Here is a 16,403-nt window from a genome sequence, read left to right as displayed (position 1 = left end):
GAACTACCAAACTCAAGCATAAGGAATATTCGGGCACTATCACTTCTATGCTTTTAAAATCCTGACCTACTTTAGAAAATATCATCCTTAGTTCCACTATTTCTGGTACTTCACCCTTCATGAAAGTAGGTAGTGTTAGAATGGGTGTGCAGGGAAAAGAGTCCTTCCCCATAGCTAACCATCTGGAAGATGGAGAGCTACAACCTGGAAGACTTCTTGCCACTCTCAATTCAAAGGGGCAGGAATTTGCAAGTGAAGACGACAAAAACCTGAGATGCTCTTCAGGATCAAGCCGTTGCTTCTCTACCATGTACTTATGTGCATCCATTTGTATAAAAACCCTTTGTGTGGATAAATTTTGGACAACTAATTTGTACTGGCATAAAAGAATTTCCACATATGTGTATTTAAAAATGCTTTTAAATTGACAATTCAGACAAATCCCATTCAGGCCAAGGTATAAATAATAAATGTGTATTTATTTGAACTTCTTGATGGAGAAAGCTGTGCAGACAATAGACTTATTTATTTCTAAAGAAGATTTATGTTGAAAGAAAGTTCCCTGGGGCATTAAGAAGAAAAAGCCTGCAAAAAGCACTCTAGTAAATTATAACTCTGAGGATAAAATATGACAAAAATAATTGTTAAAGTAAAAACCACAGTATAAAACTTGCATGTACTCTATATCATATGTTTTCAACATTTTTTTTTAATTCCTGTCACTGAAAGAACTACTCCTGGGAGAATAATTGGGATTTTTGAATATGTTAAGTCTTTCAATTTATATAGAATTTTGAATATTGTTTTGAATTCTGGATATTTAGCATAATGATATTTAGTGATAGTTGTATTTGATTAGTGCTTACTATGTTATTACTATCTTCATTTTACAAGGAGGAATTCAAAAGCTGAAATAGTAAGGTCACTTGCCCACGTTTTACACCATTAATTGGAAGAGCTGGGATTTTAACCCTGGCATGAACAGAACCTGGTCTGTTACCTATCATGATATGTGGTCTTTCAATGGTATATGGTCCATGTGACATACTGTAGACAATAAATTTGTCATTCATTTGAAAGTTAAAATTCAAGGAAGTACATGGGATGATGTTAATTTTTCTTATCTTTCTAAGAGACTTGAGCTCTTTGGCCTGGAGTAATTTTCAAATATATATTCTCTTAAAGTTATACATTTAAATTAACTTAGTAAGTAAACCAGCATTCAACTGGTGTACTCTTGCTTACATCGAAGCAACAGTTAATTTGAAACTTCTATAATTATATTCTTTCAAGTGAATTTAATATTCATAAAAAACATCCATTAACATAAGTACGCTTTAGAGTCAGGCTGGCTAAATTCAAATCTCTTATTCACTGAATAATTGCAACCAAGTTACTTAGCTCCTCTGAGAAAAAACTTTTAACTTTTTCTGAGTGTTTATAATGTGCCAGACACTGCAGTCGGGATTTATGTCCATTACCTCATTTCATCTTTACATGAGAGACCTAGAGTTTCCTTATTTTGTGGATGAAGAAACCAAATCTCAAAAAAATTTAGTACCTTCCTTCTACACTAGATAATAAGTATCAGAGCTGTTAATTCAAATTTAGGTCTTTCTGACTCCAACATCTTTTTTTTTTTTTCCACTTTTCATTACCCTCAGCTGCTTCCAATACCTACGTAAAGTTTCTGTGAAATTAAATGACAGAATGTGCATAAAATACACAGTAGCAGCCTTATTGTAGGTGCTCAAAGAGTAACATGAATAGTTTCCATCTTTAATTTTGAATTTTCCTGGTAAAGTATCTTAGAAGATACTGTACTTGGAAAGTGGCATTTTCTACTACAAAGTCCTCAGTAGCACAATGAGGATAACTGTGAAGGAAAGTCACATGGTGAATCATGAAATGTTAAAGCTATGAGAAAGCTTAGATATCATATCTAACGTCGTCTATTGTTTTTTGTTTAGTGAGCTTGTGGAACAATATCCTCTTCCCAAATTTTTATACATAAACAGGTCTAAATTGAGTTGATATGGTTGAATAGGATGGGAAAGAATCCTCATTTTGCATCAAGGTGGTCCATAAGACACACCTTTCCGGACTCAGTGCTCCATAAAGCACAATTTGAAAATGACCTCTTTAGTAACTTTCTCTTTTTTGTATATGAAGAAGGCCACAACAACAAAATATCTGCTAAAATTAGCAGTTAGTGGAGGAGCCATGGCTAGAAGAGACATTACACTTGGCACCTCCTATGTCCTGGTCGAATGCACTTTCCTGGCCTTAGTGCTACATAAAAGTGTTTACAGAAAAGCAGTGGTTTGGGGACAGCTGGGTGGCTCTGTTGGTTAAGCATCTGACGCTTGATTTCCACTCAGGTCATGATCTCAGGGTCGTGAGATCAACCCCTGACTTGGACTCATGCGCTGGGCATGGATCCTGCTTAAGATTCTTTCTCTCGCTCTCTCTCTCCCTATCTCTCTCTCTCCTCCTCTCTCTAAAAAAAAAAGAAAAGAGAAAGAAAGAAAGAAGAAAGAAAGAAGAAAGAAAGAAAGAAAGGAAGGAAGGAAGGAAGGAAGGAAGGAAGGAAGGAAGAAAGAAAGAAAGAAAGACAGAAAGAAAGAAAGAAAGAAAGAAAGAGAAAGAAAAAAGAAAAGCAGTGGTTGATAGGTTCATAGGATTTTTGAAATATTTGTTCCTATACATAGAAAATAATACAAAAAAATCATTTCGGTCTCTAAGATGGTAGCAGTTGTTGATAAAATATTACTGTAAAGTTTTGTATCATTGGAATCTTCTTTCTGGACTCTAAAGGTTGCCAAGCAACCTACTCTTTTCTGGGAGCAAAGAGTAAGCACTGTACTTATACAGCTATTGAGTCTCCTAAAATCGGAATAGTCTGCCAATCCCTGACTGCCTCAGTCGGAAGAGCATGTGACTCTTTATCTCGAGGTTGTGGGTTCGAGCCCCATGTTGGGTGTAAAGATTACCAACTGCCAATCCCATTTTATAATAAGGTAACAGCCCATAGGAGAGTCTAGAGAGGAGGGGCTATTGTAAAAAATTTGCTTATTCTAACTTGTTTATGAGTAACACCACAATACTCTTTTGAGTTATAAGCTTCTATTTACTTACTTACACAGACTATGTGCTTGTAAAACAGAAAAAATACTTGATGTGGTGTAAACTGCAATTGCATAATTATTTGCTTACAAAATAAAATATCATTGAATATACATATATAAGATTTATACATTGTTATTCATTTAATCAGAGATATACTAAATGTAATAATAATTCGGAAATATTTTTCCTAAGCTAAAAATTCACTTTAGTAAATATAGATCACTCCATTCCAAGGTCTCAGGACAATAAATGTTTAAGCATTTAAAGAAAACCTTAGCATGGGCTGTAAAGATATGGTTTGATGATAGAAGAAAAATGCAGCATGATTTTTACCCTTAGGTAAGTAATTCAACAAGAATTTATTGAGTATCTTCCTCATGTTCTATCAGGTACACTTATATATGAAGAATAATTTGGGAGATGAGAAAATGATGAAACAGATGTGTATAAAGATAAATTATGAAATAGAATGAAGATGCTGTAATTGATCTAGGAACAAAATATTGTGCAAAAATCATAATTGAGTTAATGTAACTACAGAAGCAATTTTTGAAACAGTAAAATCTCTCTTAACCTACATGTTTTTGGTCTGAAAGTTATTTGGTAATTTTTAAAAAATTGAAAGGGGAATTATAAAAATATAATAAAATACAATAACAATAACAAATACATACAACAGGTATAAACAAGATTGGGAACAATACCACTGACTCGTGGTTTATGAAGATTAGGCCATAGGAGCTTGAACATCGGATTATCATGGACATTAGCTTAACTATTTTATGGGGACATAAATACTTGGCAAATTTGGTGAGTCAGTTAAGTGGTTGAGAGTAAAGACTACTTTTCCTGTAATTAAATATTTAAGAGAAGACAACATAACATGCATATGAGATCACATATATACATCTAGAGGAATACATAGGTGTTTAGAAAATGATGGTTGGGACATCAACTCAGTTACTCAGGTGTTCTCTCTGCTGGAATAGAATGACTTTCGGGAGATACTGGAGGGAAAAATAACCCCAAATCTGGAGTAGCACAAAGGAGGAATACATGGTTTGCATCATATTGTGAACAGTTTAGAACATATTAAAAAAAAATTGCCCAAAGCAGGTGAACACTCTTCTTAATTTAACTAAATGGAAACATTGTCTTTCATTAGAGTCTCACTTTAAAGAGCACTATATTTGCATGTATGTGTGTGTGAGAGAGACGGACAGACAGAGACAGAGACAGATTCCAAAGGGTCATTACAAGTAGCAAATGATGATCACCACCGTAACTTCTAAAGATAGTAGGGTCAATTAATTGGTATACCCTTTATTTCACTGAGCTCCAAAATAAGCTGGACTTGTAAGCTTGGGAATCAGCACTCAATAACTACATTACTCTGTCGAATAGAGGTGAAGATAATTTGAAATTTCCTAGGAAATTCCACGTGGGAGGAAAGAGTAATACAAACATTAGGGACAGAAAATAAATAAAATTAAAATTGTGTAATGAAGCAGGGAAGGGCTTGTGACAAGAGAATGAGGATTTTTTTAGTTATCTATAATGAGATTATCAATGTGACCTCTTTGCTTTGTGCCCCTCTGATATTTTAAATGAAGTCTGTGTCACCCACTAATGATTTTAAGAGTGGATATTTTAGGGTATTTTAAGACATTTTGAATTTTACATTACAACTGACCATTGGCAAATCCAGGGAGGAAAAGTCTGGACTCAGGACCACAACACAAGGGGACATCTAATCCCGTGTCCTATTTTGGGGAATTTGTCTTGGGTCATCTGAACTAAGATGAAATACCCAATTGTAAGCTGACTTAAGTCCTTACTCCAGAATAGAATGAGGGTACAGAGGGTCCTAACCACCCTGCCCCTGCTGTTGGATAAACCGTGCAGGAAAATAGAATGACCCTTCTTGGGGTACATTTGTTTTAGTAATACAGCATGAGTATTGATGAGAAATTGTGCAAACTAATCTGAACTTCATCTTAAAAACTTTGAATGAATGGCTTGTTTGGAACGGGTGGTTACAAACAGAGGGTCAGGCATAAACAACGTGACGTGAGATCACTAGCATTTTTAGGTAAGTCCTTCATAAAGTAGGAGACGAGTTGTGAGAACCTTGGAAATAATAGTTTCACCAAGCACTGATGAGCATACAGCTACCAAGGAATCAGAACCTTTTGGGAGAGGGTAGAAGAAATTCATAGCAAATGTGCTTAGTGCATAAGGACCTGTTATCTGTTGTAGGATACCTTGGACAGCACAGTGCTACACGGGACTGAATACCAGGAAATTGCTGAGAGACCACTGGCCGTGATATTCCAGAAACTAGACAGACACATCCATGGGGAAATCTGGAAGGAGAAAATGTTTATTTACATTTGACATACCTATCTATACCAGTACCTACCCATAGTGACTAAGAACTTGACCTGGTATGAGATTACCTGGATTCTAAACCAACTCCATGATTTATAGTCTGTGTAATCCTGGACAAGTTTCTCCCTGTGTCCCAGTCCCCTCATCAGTAAAATGAAGGAAATAACATTATGTAGAGTTAAGTATAGTTGTACATACAAAATTAGCCTATGAAAAGTACTTTGCATACCCATGACCTAAGAAGCAATATTAAAATTACTATTTCAGTTCCATTACTATTACTGTAAAAAGATACTTGAAGAAGATACACTGAAAATGCTAATAGTATGTCTTGAATTTTGTGGCTGTCGATATTTTTAAAAATATTTGTACTTTGGGGATTTTTTTTCAAGTTTTCTTCAATGAACATGCTATTTTGAATTAAGAGGAAACTTTTCTAATTGTCAAATTATTTCCAAGTCATAAGCATTCTTCTGTGGAAGATAAAATACAAATGATAATTCCTAAGAGAAAGTTTTCTTAAAAATCCTTTTAACAATTAAACACATGAATCCAATTCAAATTAGACTCTATTTCCTGCTATGCTATTCTCTATAAAATAACTGGTAAAAAACCGTTATATTTTACTTATATTTTACCTTAGGGTACAACACAGGAATAGAATGTTTGGGGATATGTAAACTAGATTTGATATTTGTAATGACTTTGTTTTGAATTTCTCATGTTTAGCAACTAATAATTGCACTTGAAATAATTAGCCCATGATTCCTTTGTAATAGCCGAACACCACAAATCGTGTTCTGAAGGTCAATGGTTAAAGTAAATATCCTCAATGGAATAAATGTACCTTTTTCATGGAAGATTAAATAATATCAACTGAATGTGCAGTCTTTTAAACAGAATTCTAAATCATGTCAAGCTGATTCACCTTCTAGTGTGTCCATCTTACATTTTTTTGATTTAGTCCCTGTGCCCTTTTTGTGCTTTCATTAGGTGAAGACCCAGTCTTCTGTACTGGCAACTTTGGACCAATTCATGTCAATTTATACCCAAGGTTTTTCTCTAACATTTCTAATTTCTTTTTTTTTAATGTTTTATTTTATTTATTTTTTTAAGATTATTTATTTATTTATTTGACAGAGAGAGAGAGAGAGAACACAAGCAGGGGGAGTGGCAGAGGGAGAAGGAGAAGCAGGATCCCCACGGAGCAGGGAGCCCGATGCGGGGCTCGATCCCAGGACCCTGGGATCATGACCTGAGCCGAAGGCAGACGCTTAACCATCCGAGCCACCCAGGAGCCCCTAACATTTTTAATTTCTTAATCTTTTTCTTTATTCTTCTTGCTATTATGTCCTCCGTTCTATCTAGTATAACCTGCCACGGTACTATGATCTTTGTTGTAAAACGTGCAGAAGATACTTGGGCAGAAACACGAAAACACTACTTACTGCCCCATTCATAATCAGCTTATCAAATAATGAATTTACTGCGAAGATAAACTTTTTTTTTTCAAAATACATTTGGAACTCTTGTTTAAGAAATGCCTCATAAGATTGTATTAAATTACTATAAATGTACTTACTGGTTTCTGGACACCGGTGCCGTTTAGGATGGCTGTGATGTCTGCCCATATTCAAATGAAACTTGGAGCTTTATGTTACAAATCCAACTGGGGGCATAGTATTGTTTTTGAAAATAAAATTTGGACGTTCTGGCAGACAATGGCTAGCTGTTCACCAAAATTAGATTTAATAAATAAGTATTATTTTAACTAACCCCGAATGAGGACTGGTTGCAGAGACAGCCTGTTGTCTGTCATCCAGTATCCATTCTCCCTTTTTTGCTGTCATAAATGAAACCCTCACATTGAGTCTCATGGCTGCTCAGTGTGAAACCACATTTACAGCTCCCATTGCATCCACAGCCACCATGTGACTACGCTTGTGCAAAGAGATGTGAGCAGAGATGATATACGTAACCTCTGGTGTATGTCCTTGAAATAAGCTTTGTGCTGTCTACAGTTTCTTTCCCTTGCGCTGGGATTGGAATTTAGAAGTGCTGATAGACAGCCTCCTTCATCAACACACATGAGAACCACATCCTCAGGGCCGCTGGAGTTAAGAGAGGAGAAACCAGGATCGCTGGATAAGAGTGCAGAGAAGAACCACCTGCTCTTCTAGCTACTTCCAGCTTGGACTTTCATTTCAGAAAGAAAGAACTCTTCTTCACGTTTGAGTCACATTTATTTTGGTCTTTGTTGAAATGACCTGGCATTATTTTAAAATACTACTTGAGAACATAAGAAATAATGTATTTATTACTATAATAAATTTGTGTAGCAGTTTTAGAATACAAAATGTTCTTCACTTTTCTCCAAATTCACAAAATCCTGGGACCTCACTATTATTATCTAAGTTTCACAGGAAGAAACGAAGGCCTGGGAATTTTGCTCTGTCAAAATTTACCCCAATATGTGAGTTCAAATATAACACACCTTTGAACATACGAAGTTTAGTTTTGAGAATAACCTGTAGTAGCTCACGAGAGGTTCTGCTGTGTTAACTTTTCTCCTTTAAAGTCTTTATCGCTGCTAACACCTACTTTACTGGGTCCTGGCTGGAATTCTGACTAACGCTTCACCTTCAAGAAGTTGCTTAATAACCAAAGACCTCAGTCTCCTCTTCTGCTTATATAAAGGATGATGGGGGAAGGGAGAGGCAAATGTGTTTTTAAATAGCAAGCTGCATTTTTTTCATGAACATCAGCCTAGTGGCCCAACTGCAGAGTACCTAGTCCGGTTAATTTTATCTGAAAACCTTTAAAATGAGTATTATAATTCATATTTGAACGCCATACCTCATAGCATGCAGGCACTATAAAATTTGTCTAGCAATGGGCGCCTGGGTGGCTCAGTTGGTTAAGCGACTGCCTTCGGCTCAGGTCATGATCCTGGAGTCCCGGGATCGAGTCCCTCATTGGGCTCCCTGCTCAGCAGGGAGTCTGCTTCTCCCTCTGACCCTCCCCCCTCTCATGCTCTCTCTATCTCATTCTCTCTCTCAAATAAATAAATAAAATCTTTAAAAAAAAATTGTCTAGCAAGTAGCCCTTGATAACCAGTGGGAAATCAGCTCAGGAAGCATGGAGAAGGGGGCAGTATGAAGACTCCTCTGATTTAACCACCTGATCACATCGGTGCAAATGAAGCTGACCCCAGAGATAGGGAGCAGCTTGCCTCGCAGCAGAACCCCAAGAGGAAAGAAATGTTTACTACACCCTGTGAGTGCATAGTTGTTGAGGCAGGTGCTGCTTCTCCCTAAACTGAGAAATGGGCACTAAGAAAACCCTTTTAAGTTAAAAACTCCTGGGTAGAGATGGAAAGTATGCTTAGGGACATGGAGAGTGGATTACCAGGCTGAAAGGTGTGGCTGTTAGAGAGATTTGAGTAGATGGGGGAGGGACAGAAGAGCAGTCACACCTTCCCATCTTTTTCACGGATCCTTCATGTATTGAAATGATGGACATTTCTATCAGATAAGCACACTAACATGGGTCACATATTTAATTTATAAGAAATCAATAGCAAATTTGCTTTTATTTATCCAGATAAGGTCTATTCATGTTGCTTTTCTAATCAATCCCCAAATAAAACTAAAAATTACTTTGTCGTTTAATGTTTATCCTTTGAAATTTAGTGAAACAACTACTAGTTTACTGGGGAAGGGAGTCAGGAAGAGTAAAACATTAATTAATATTATCTATGTTACTATTTTCACCAAATTTTGCTTCCATGAAAACCCTAGACAAATGCAAGTCTGGTTGCAAAATGAACTAGGTTTGTATCCCAACTTTGCTGGAGCTACTTGAGGTCTTTAAACTCAGTTCCCTAATCTGAGTTGTGAATAATGGGCAAGGTTATTGTGAGATTAGAGCTGATAGACGTCAACTACCTGGCATTCATTAGCAAAGTATATAGGTCGTGTACTGATTTGCTCTGCACCTGCACTGAATTAATCAGGCCGCAATAATTGCTTGGGTACAGTACTACGAAAAATCTGATCTAACAATAATGTGTTGTTGTTCGTTAAGCTGAGGAAATATAGCTCATGCAGAATCAACGCCAACATAATGCTTAACCGCAACCCCTTTAATATACTCCTGTTGACCAAAATGAGGCAGCAAATGACAGAAGATGCAGGTATGAAGCTAGATGACAATCTGGGCCAATGGGCGCATAGGCTGGAAGATAAGCCTTGGTTTTGCCTACTTTAATGGAGAACAAGTAACCTTTTCACTGCGTCTCAAAAAACAGCTAGAAAATTCTTGTTTTCCTTTTTTTAAGATTTTATTTATTTATTTGAGAGAGAGCGTGCGGACATGAGCGGGGGGCGGGGGCGGACAGAGAGACAGAGAGAGAGTGAGAGAAACAGACTCCCTGCTGAGCAGGGAGCCCGACGTGGGACTCGATCCCAGGACCCTGGGATCATGACCTGAGCCGAAGGCAGATGCTTAACGGACTGAACCACCCAGGTGCCCCGAAATTTCTTGTTTTCTTAAAGAACAGTGATAATCTTTAGTTAATTATCTGCAAAATATTACTCATCAGATGCAAAAACAATCCTTTTCTTCCTCAATATAGTAGTGTACACTAAAACTTAACGGCATTTCTGTAACTTCTTTTCAGGGGGTTAGCATTTTCATTTAGCTGATTAAAATCCATTGTAGATGATAATTATGCCAGCTTTTTAAAAAATCATTCAAACACTCAAAGATGATTTTAAAATCTTTAAATGGCTTGTACCAGATTTTTATTTCTCAAAGGGTTTATACTTATGGAAAATTTGCTTAGATTATGCCCTTTTGTCATATCCTCAGTAAATGTTAAATCAGTGCAAAATGGGTGGATTTGTATTTCTAAAAATAACCTCTTTCACAGGAAGAAGAATTAAGGAAGAGTGGGGAAGCCAAATATGCCCACTTGAGTGATGAACTTCATGTATTAATTGAAGTGTTTGCTCCACCTGGGGAAGCTTATTCACGAATGAGTCATGCATTGGAAGAGATTAAAAAATTCCTGGTTCCCGTAAGTGTCTTTCATTTTTCACAAAGATGTTTCTCATACCTTTTCTTTTTCAAGTGTGCCTTTGGTCTTCACTGACTTTTTAGACGGAGAGTCATATTGCAAACTAATCATTTGTGTAGTTGATAAGAAGGTAAAATAAAATAGAATACAACAAACGCTTAGCACGGGACCTGGCATGTTGCTGCATAACCAAGGTTTGACAGTGTCCTCCGTACATCACCAGGTCACAGTCATGAAGAATAAGACAATTAGCACATAAACACAAATATATAATTGAAGTTGCATGCTTTTCTCTTGTGTCTTAATCACTTGGTAGTTGACATGTTTTCTTGGCAATTTTTAATTAATGGAAAAAGCATTTGCAGGTACAATGGCAGGGGAAAGAGATTAGATATGTAATATATGCAACAAGACAATGATGTTACTTGAAAATATCAAATGTACTGTTACATGACATTATGCCAGGTGCTGGCTCATTATAAAACATAATGTAAAATAATCAATATTAATAGAGCCAGACATTTGTTGACATCAAACAAAAATTGGAAAAATAAACTCATTGCACTCTATGAGAGCAACAGAGAGTGTTCATTAAGTAAGGCAGCAAACTCAGGGTTGCATATTGGATAGAATTCTCTACTAATTTTCTAAGAAATAGGGGAAGGTTAAATGAATGAAGCTTTTATAAAGGTTGACAATTTAGCATTCTAGGAAGAGGTCATTCAAATAGAAATCTTGGCATTGGGGCTTAGAGCAGGGAATAAGATAATTGGAAGAGAATGCTGAGTAAAGTTTTCTGGAGTGCCTGGGCAGAAGTCTTTGGCAGAGGAGAAAGAGAGTAGCTAAGATTAATCTGTTCAATGAAGAAACACTGTAGGGCGCCTGGGTGGCTCAGTCCTTAAGCCTTCGGCTTAGGTCATGATCCCAGGGTCCTGGGATCGAGTCCCACATCAGGCTCCCTGCTCAGCAAGAAGCCTGCTTCTCCCTCTCCCATTCCCCCTGCTTGTGTTCCTGCTCTCGCTATCTCTCTCTCTCTCAAATAAATAAATAAAATCTTTAAAAAAAAAAAAAAAGAAAGAAACACTGTAGATTTCTAAAGTAAGCAATGAACTCAGAGGAAATGATGGGTAAGATTCATTGACTGGCAGTGATTTTGAGAATGGGAAAAGGAAAAAAAAAACAGAATTTCGAAATGTAAAAGCGTCAAAATCCAACCACATAATGTATTTATATGCCCAGTTTAAAAATTTCTATCAAGACAAGGTTATAGAATAATCCCATATTACTCTGGCTATTCCCTAACTTTATATGCATGCAGAATTTCTGCACAATTTATTACCTGGTGCTTATCAGAACACCTTCCTAAACAGATCCAATATTTCATAAGCACAAGGTTGTTATCTTCTCTCTTCCTTTTGCATCCAAACTAAATGCCTAGTGCTGTTGGGTAAGCAGTTTTACTATACTTAGCTCAGATCAGACCTCTAGTGATATAAGTGGTATAGAAAAAGGCTAGGACCACCTACATTACTAACTCATTTCATGCCTGTAGACAAATAATTTAAATTCTCAGAGCTTCAGCTTCTTCATCTTTAAAAAAATAATTATAACTGACTGACCTCTATCACAGTTATTGTGAATGTTAAATAGGGTAATGTATATGAAAGGACATAGAAAATTATCACGCACCATTTAAAGGGATGCTTTTAATCTATTTTATTGTTGTGGTAGATAGAATCTTGGAATGACTTTCTGAGATTAAATATGTAAGACGAAACACTATTTCATTGCTACATATATATTGGATCTAAGTTGTGGGCTAGGTTAACCCTATTTTATTATAAATGCCGGTAATACATCTCGCCTACTTCTAGACCTTGTGATACGTGTAATAATTTCATTTATAACTTCTCCACTGAAATATAGACTCCATGAGGGCAGGGCTAGCAGTGTCTCTCTTGTATTCCCATCATTTAGCATCGTGCATGGCACAATAATTATTTGTTTGAGGGTCTGACTGATGGGATGGCTGATTAATAGGCACCAGGAGTGATGCAGAGACATAAAATAGCTATTTGGGTCAAGTTGGAGGAATAGTACCCCACAATTAAGATGCTTTATATATACACATCCAGATGAGGAACGAAAATCTCACATTGGCCAATATGACCGGCTCCTGCCTATCTCGGATTTTCTCCCTGCCTGACCGACTGCTCACTCTGTGCACTCCAGACATGCTGGCTTCTGTTCATCCCGCACGCCAGGCTCTCCAGGCTCACGCCTCACTAAGGGCCTTTGAAGATTCTTCTCCAAAATACTGACACAATTGTCATTCAGGTCTCAGCTCATTTTAGCAATGCAGGAAATTCTTCCCTGACCACAGGGTCTAAAGTAACCTCCCTGCATTTGTACAATCCTATTATATTTTGTTCACAATATCACTAGCCCCTTAATTAACCCTGCAATTTATTGTCTTATCATGCTTTAGCCCTCTTCACTTACTTAATTTTCCTCATAGCTTTTATAACTTGTTCTATATATATACACATACGTATATATATTACTTATTTGTTTATTGTTGGTTTTCCTGCTAAAATATAAATGTCATGAGGGTGGGATTATTGTCTAGTTTTACTGCTTTATTCCCCTGTTTTAAACTCTGCCAGACACATGAGGACACTTAATATTTTTTGTATGGGTGAATAAATGATTGAATGAATAAGCTTTTGGTTTGGGGTTTTTTTTTTAAGATTTTTTTAAAGATTTATTTATTTTGGTGAGAAAGAGAGCATGCCAGTGCAGGGAGGGCTGGGGGAAAAGGGGAAAGAGAGAAGCAGACTCTCCACTGAACATGGAGCCCAAGGCAGGGCTCAATCTCACAACTCTGAGATCACGACCTGAGCCAGAATCAAGAGTTAGACACTCAACCGACTGAACCACCCAGATGCCCCTGAATAAGCTTTTTAAAAAATAAATAGGGGAGCCTGGGTGGTGCAGTCAGTTAAGCCTCTGACTCTTGGTTTCATCTCAGGTTGTGATCTCAGGGTTGTGAGATCAAGCCCTACATTGGGCTCAGTGTGGAGTCTGCTTAAGATTCTCTCTCCCTCTCCCCCTCCCCAGCCACCCACACCAGCCCCCCATCTCATGCTCGCACTCTCTCTCAATAAATAAGTAAATAGATTTTATTTAGTTAAATAAATAACTATTCTGATAGCTCTCAATGTTGTATTAGTAAATTCTACAATCGGTGGAAGTCCTACTTGATAAATTTTTCCCATCTGCCTTGTTTGCCTCAGCACCAAGAAAAGGATGGCAACTGTCTACTTCATCTTTCACTAGAACCACGGGGGGGCAAATATGAACTGCCAGTTCTTTTTTTATTATAAAAAAATTACTTGCTGATCCAGGTTTCTTTTGACATTCAATATTAAAGTCTATAGAAATGCTAATGTATCAGGACATTAAAATTGACAAATAAAATAGGTGAAGAATTATAGCCAGTAAGAGGCATGTTAGAACCACATAGAAAGCTAATGTAGAATAGGACTACCATCTAATTCCTCTATGAAATGGAGTGTCTTTCCATAGAGTTTTTACCTTCCTTGCCCTTCTTTTATGTTATCCAGCATTTATCCAATGTGCCCTATGTCCAGAGGTTGTAGTTGTTCAAGACTGCTGACTTCGGAACATACAACTTGTCATGAAATGTCTGAATGTGGTAAGCTGTTCGAAAACAACACAGTTTTAGTACTTTAAATGAATTGTTAAGAGAAAAACCATTATTGTTACCTTGGGAAAAAATTTCTAACTTGCTGGTCTCCCTCCAGTTACCACAGTCTTATCAAAACAAGTAGAGTGGCACGTCAATAAAATATCAATAAATTGAATTCTTCTAATTTTAAATCTCTAATACTTTGAGCAGATACTCTATTAAAGTTTTCACTTATTGCTAATTTGGCATACAAATACAGATTAAGCATATTAAATCATTTGACAAATAGTGACAAAAGGATATAAAATCCTAATCTATGTTTCAGTAATGCTAATGCCTTTCTCTTTCCTTTGTCGTGTATAAAGCGGTAAACAAATGTTGTCATTATTATCATTATATTTTATCATACTCCTTTCTCTTATAGCTCAGACACTAGGACTGTCACATATAGTTGTGCAGATTACCCCTTACACAAGGCTAGGGGATAACATTTACATTGTAGTTTGTGAATGAGACTTCCCTGGGATCCCTGACTACAACTTCCCCTTTTCCAACTTTAAAATAATGGCACTGGGGGCGCCTGGGTGGCTCAGTTGGTTAAGCGACTGCCTTCGGCTCAGGTCATGATCCTGGAGTCCCGGGATCGAGTCCCGCATTGGGCTCCCTGTTCAGCGGGGAGTCTGCTTCTCTCTCTGACCCTCCCCCCTCTCATGCTCTCTGTCTCTCACTCTCTCTCTCTCAAATAAATAAATAAATTTAAAAAATAAATAAATAAATAAAATAATGGCATTGTATTTCATTTTCCTACTGGTTAACTCTCACCTTCAATTAAGTTGAGTTAGTAAGTTTTAATAATGCTTAATAATTAGCTCATGATTGAACATAATACATTGTCTCATAATTAGAATTTAGGAGGGTTTAGCAAAATTCTGCTCATTGAATGTGAGTTTATTCATTCTTTCATAGAAAAGATGAAAGGATGGTTCTCCACACAACCAGGAAATTAGGTCTAGGTCACAGATAACAAACAAATAGATGACTTTGTTACCGGCTCAACAGTTAGTTGTTGGCAGAATTAAGAGATCACAGTGCTCATTTCTACCAAGCCCTGGCATGGCCCCAGAATCTCAGCACAGTATGCTACACAACACTAGAATATTATCAGAGTTGACAGAATTTGAAAACAATTTGTCATAACTAGGATAAGTCTCTAATGATCATTGCTAGAGGTTTTGTCACTTAAAGAAAAGGTATTATATAGATATACATATATATGTAATATTCAACATAGAATACAGTATATTGTACATTAGCAAGAGAATACAATATATTAACACAATTCAACACAGAAAAAAATGCATCATTCCAGGTTATTTCTTTCCTACATCAGATTGGATGTATGTCTTGGTGACAGTGGTGATTCTTGAAATGGGGCAATTAGGGCATATTATATCATTTCAGGTTTGAGATTAGAAAACTGTGTAGGAAACCTCTCAGGAGTGTGACTATGGAAGAAAAGTAAATGCTTTTCCTCTTTAGAGTAAAAGCAAAGAGAGGACATTCTTGCCTTCTCTTCTTCAAAGACTGTAATCCTAGCTCTGAAATGGGAAAATGACACTGATCGTTATTAACAATCATACAGGGAAGTAGATATAAGGAAAATAGAAAAGAAAAGCAGAGTATTTTCATTCTAGGAGATAGAAGATATAGACTTTCATGCACTAATAAAATTTTTATAAAGCTCTGAAAGATTATAAATATAAGAATGTATCCCTGAAATTCATGCTATAATTTAATAAAAAGTGAAAATTTGGTCAGAGTGTTTTATGCAAGAGAATATGTAGGGAAAACAATGTATTAAATAAAAACCCACCAACAAGCAAAAATAATGATAATTTGCAAGACCTATGTACAAGGTGGGAAATGGCAGATACATATTGGCTGGCTGATGGCAGGAGTGTAGCATGTATAGCAACAACATCCTACAGGCAAGGTAATGATCAAAAACAGAATAAAAAAAATAAAGTTCAATGCAGAGAGGGACCAGAACCCATAACCTGGATATCATTCCCACACTGCTGGGTTTGTTGT

General features: G+C 36.7%; 1 protein-coding gene across 1 annotated transcript in view; it reads left to right on the top strand.

Annotated features, from left to right (window-relative positions):
* KHDRBS2 (KH RNA binding domain containing, signal transduction associated 2) overlaps positions 1 to 16,403 on the top strand; it is a 575,928-nt gene that overhangs the window by 281,556 nt on the left and 277,969 nt on the right. The window contains exon 4 of the mRNA XM_034990634.1: positions 10,454 to 10,600. Within this exon, the coding sequence (XP_034846525.1) occupies positions 10,454 to 10,600 (147 nt within the window). The remainder of the gene's footprint in view (positions 1 to 10,453; positions 10,601 to 16,403) is intronic.

Source organism: Mirounga leonina, unplaced genomic scaffold (assembly GCF_011800145.1).
Source record: "Mirounga leonina isolate KUSES-001 unplaced genomic scaffold, KU_Mleo_1.0 Mir_53, whole genome shotgun sequence".
Lineage (NCBI taxonomy): Eukaryota > Metazoa > Chordata > Mammalia > Carnivora > Phocidae > Mirounga > Mirounga leonina.
The sequence above is the reverse complement of the archived record's forward strand: the minus strand, read 5'-3'. Positions and strand labels throughout refer to the sequence as shown.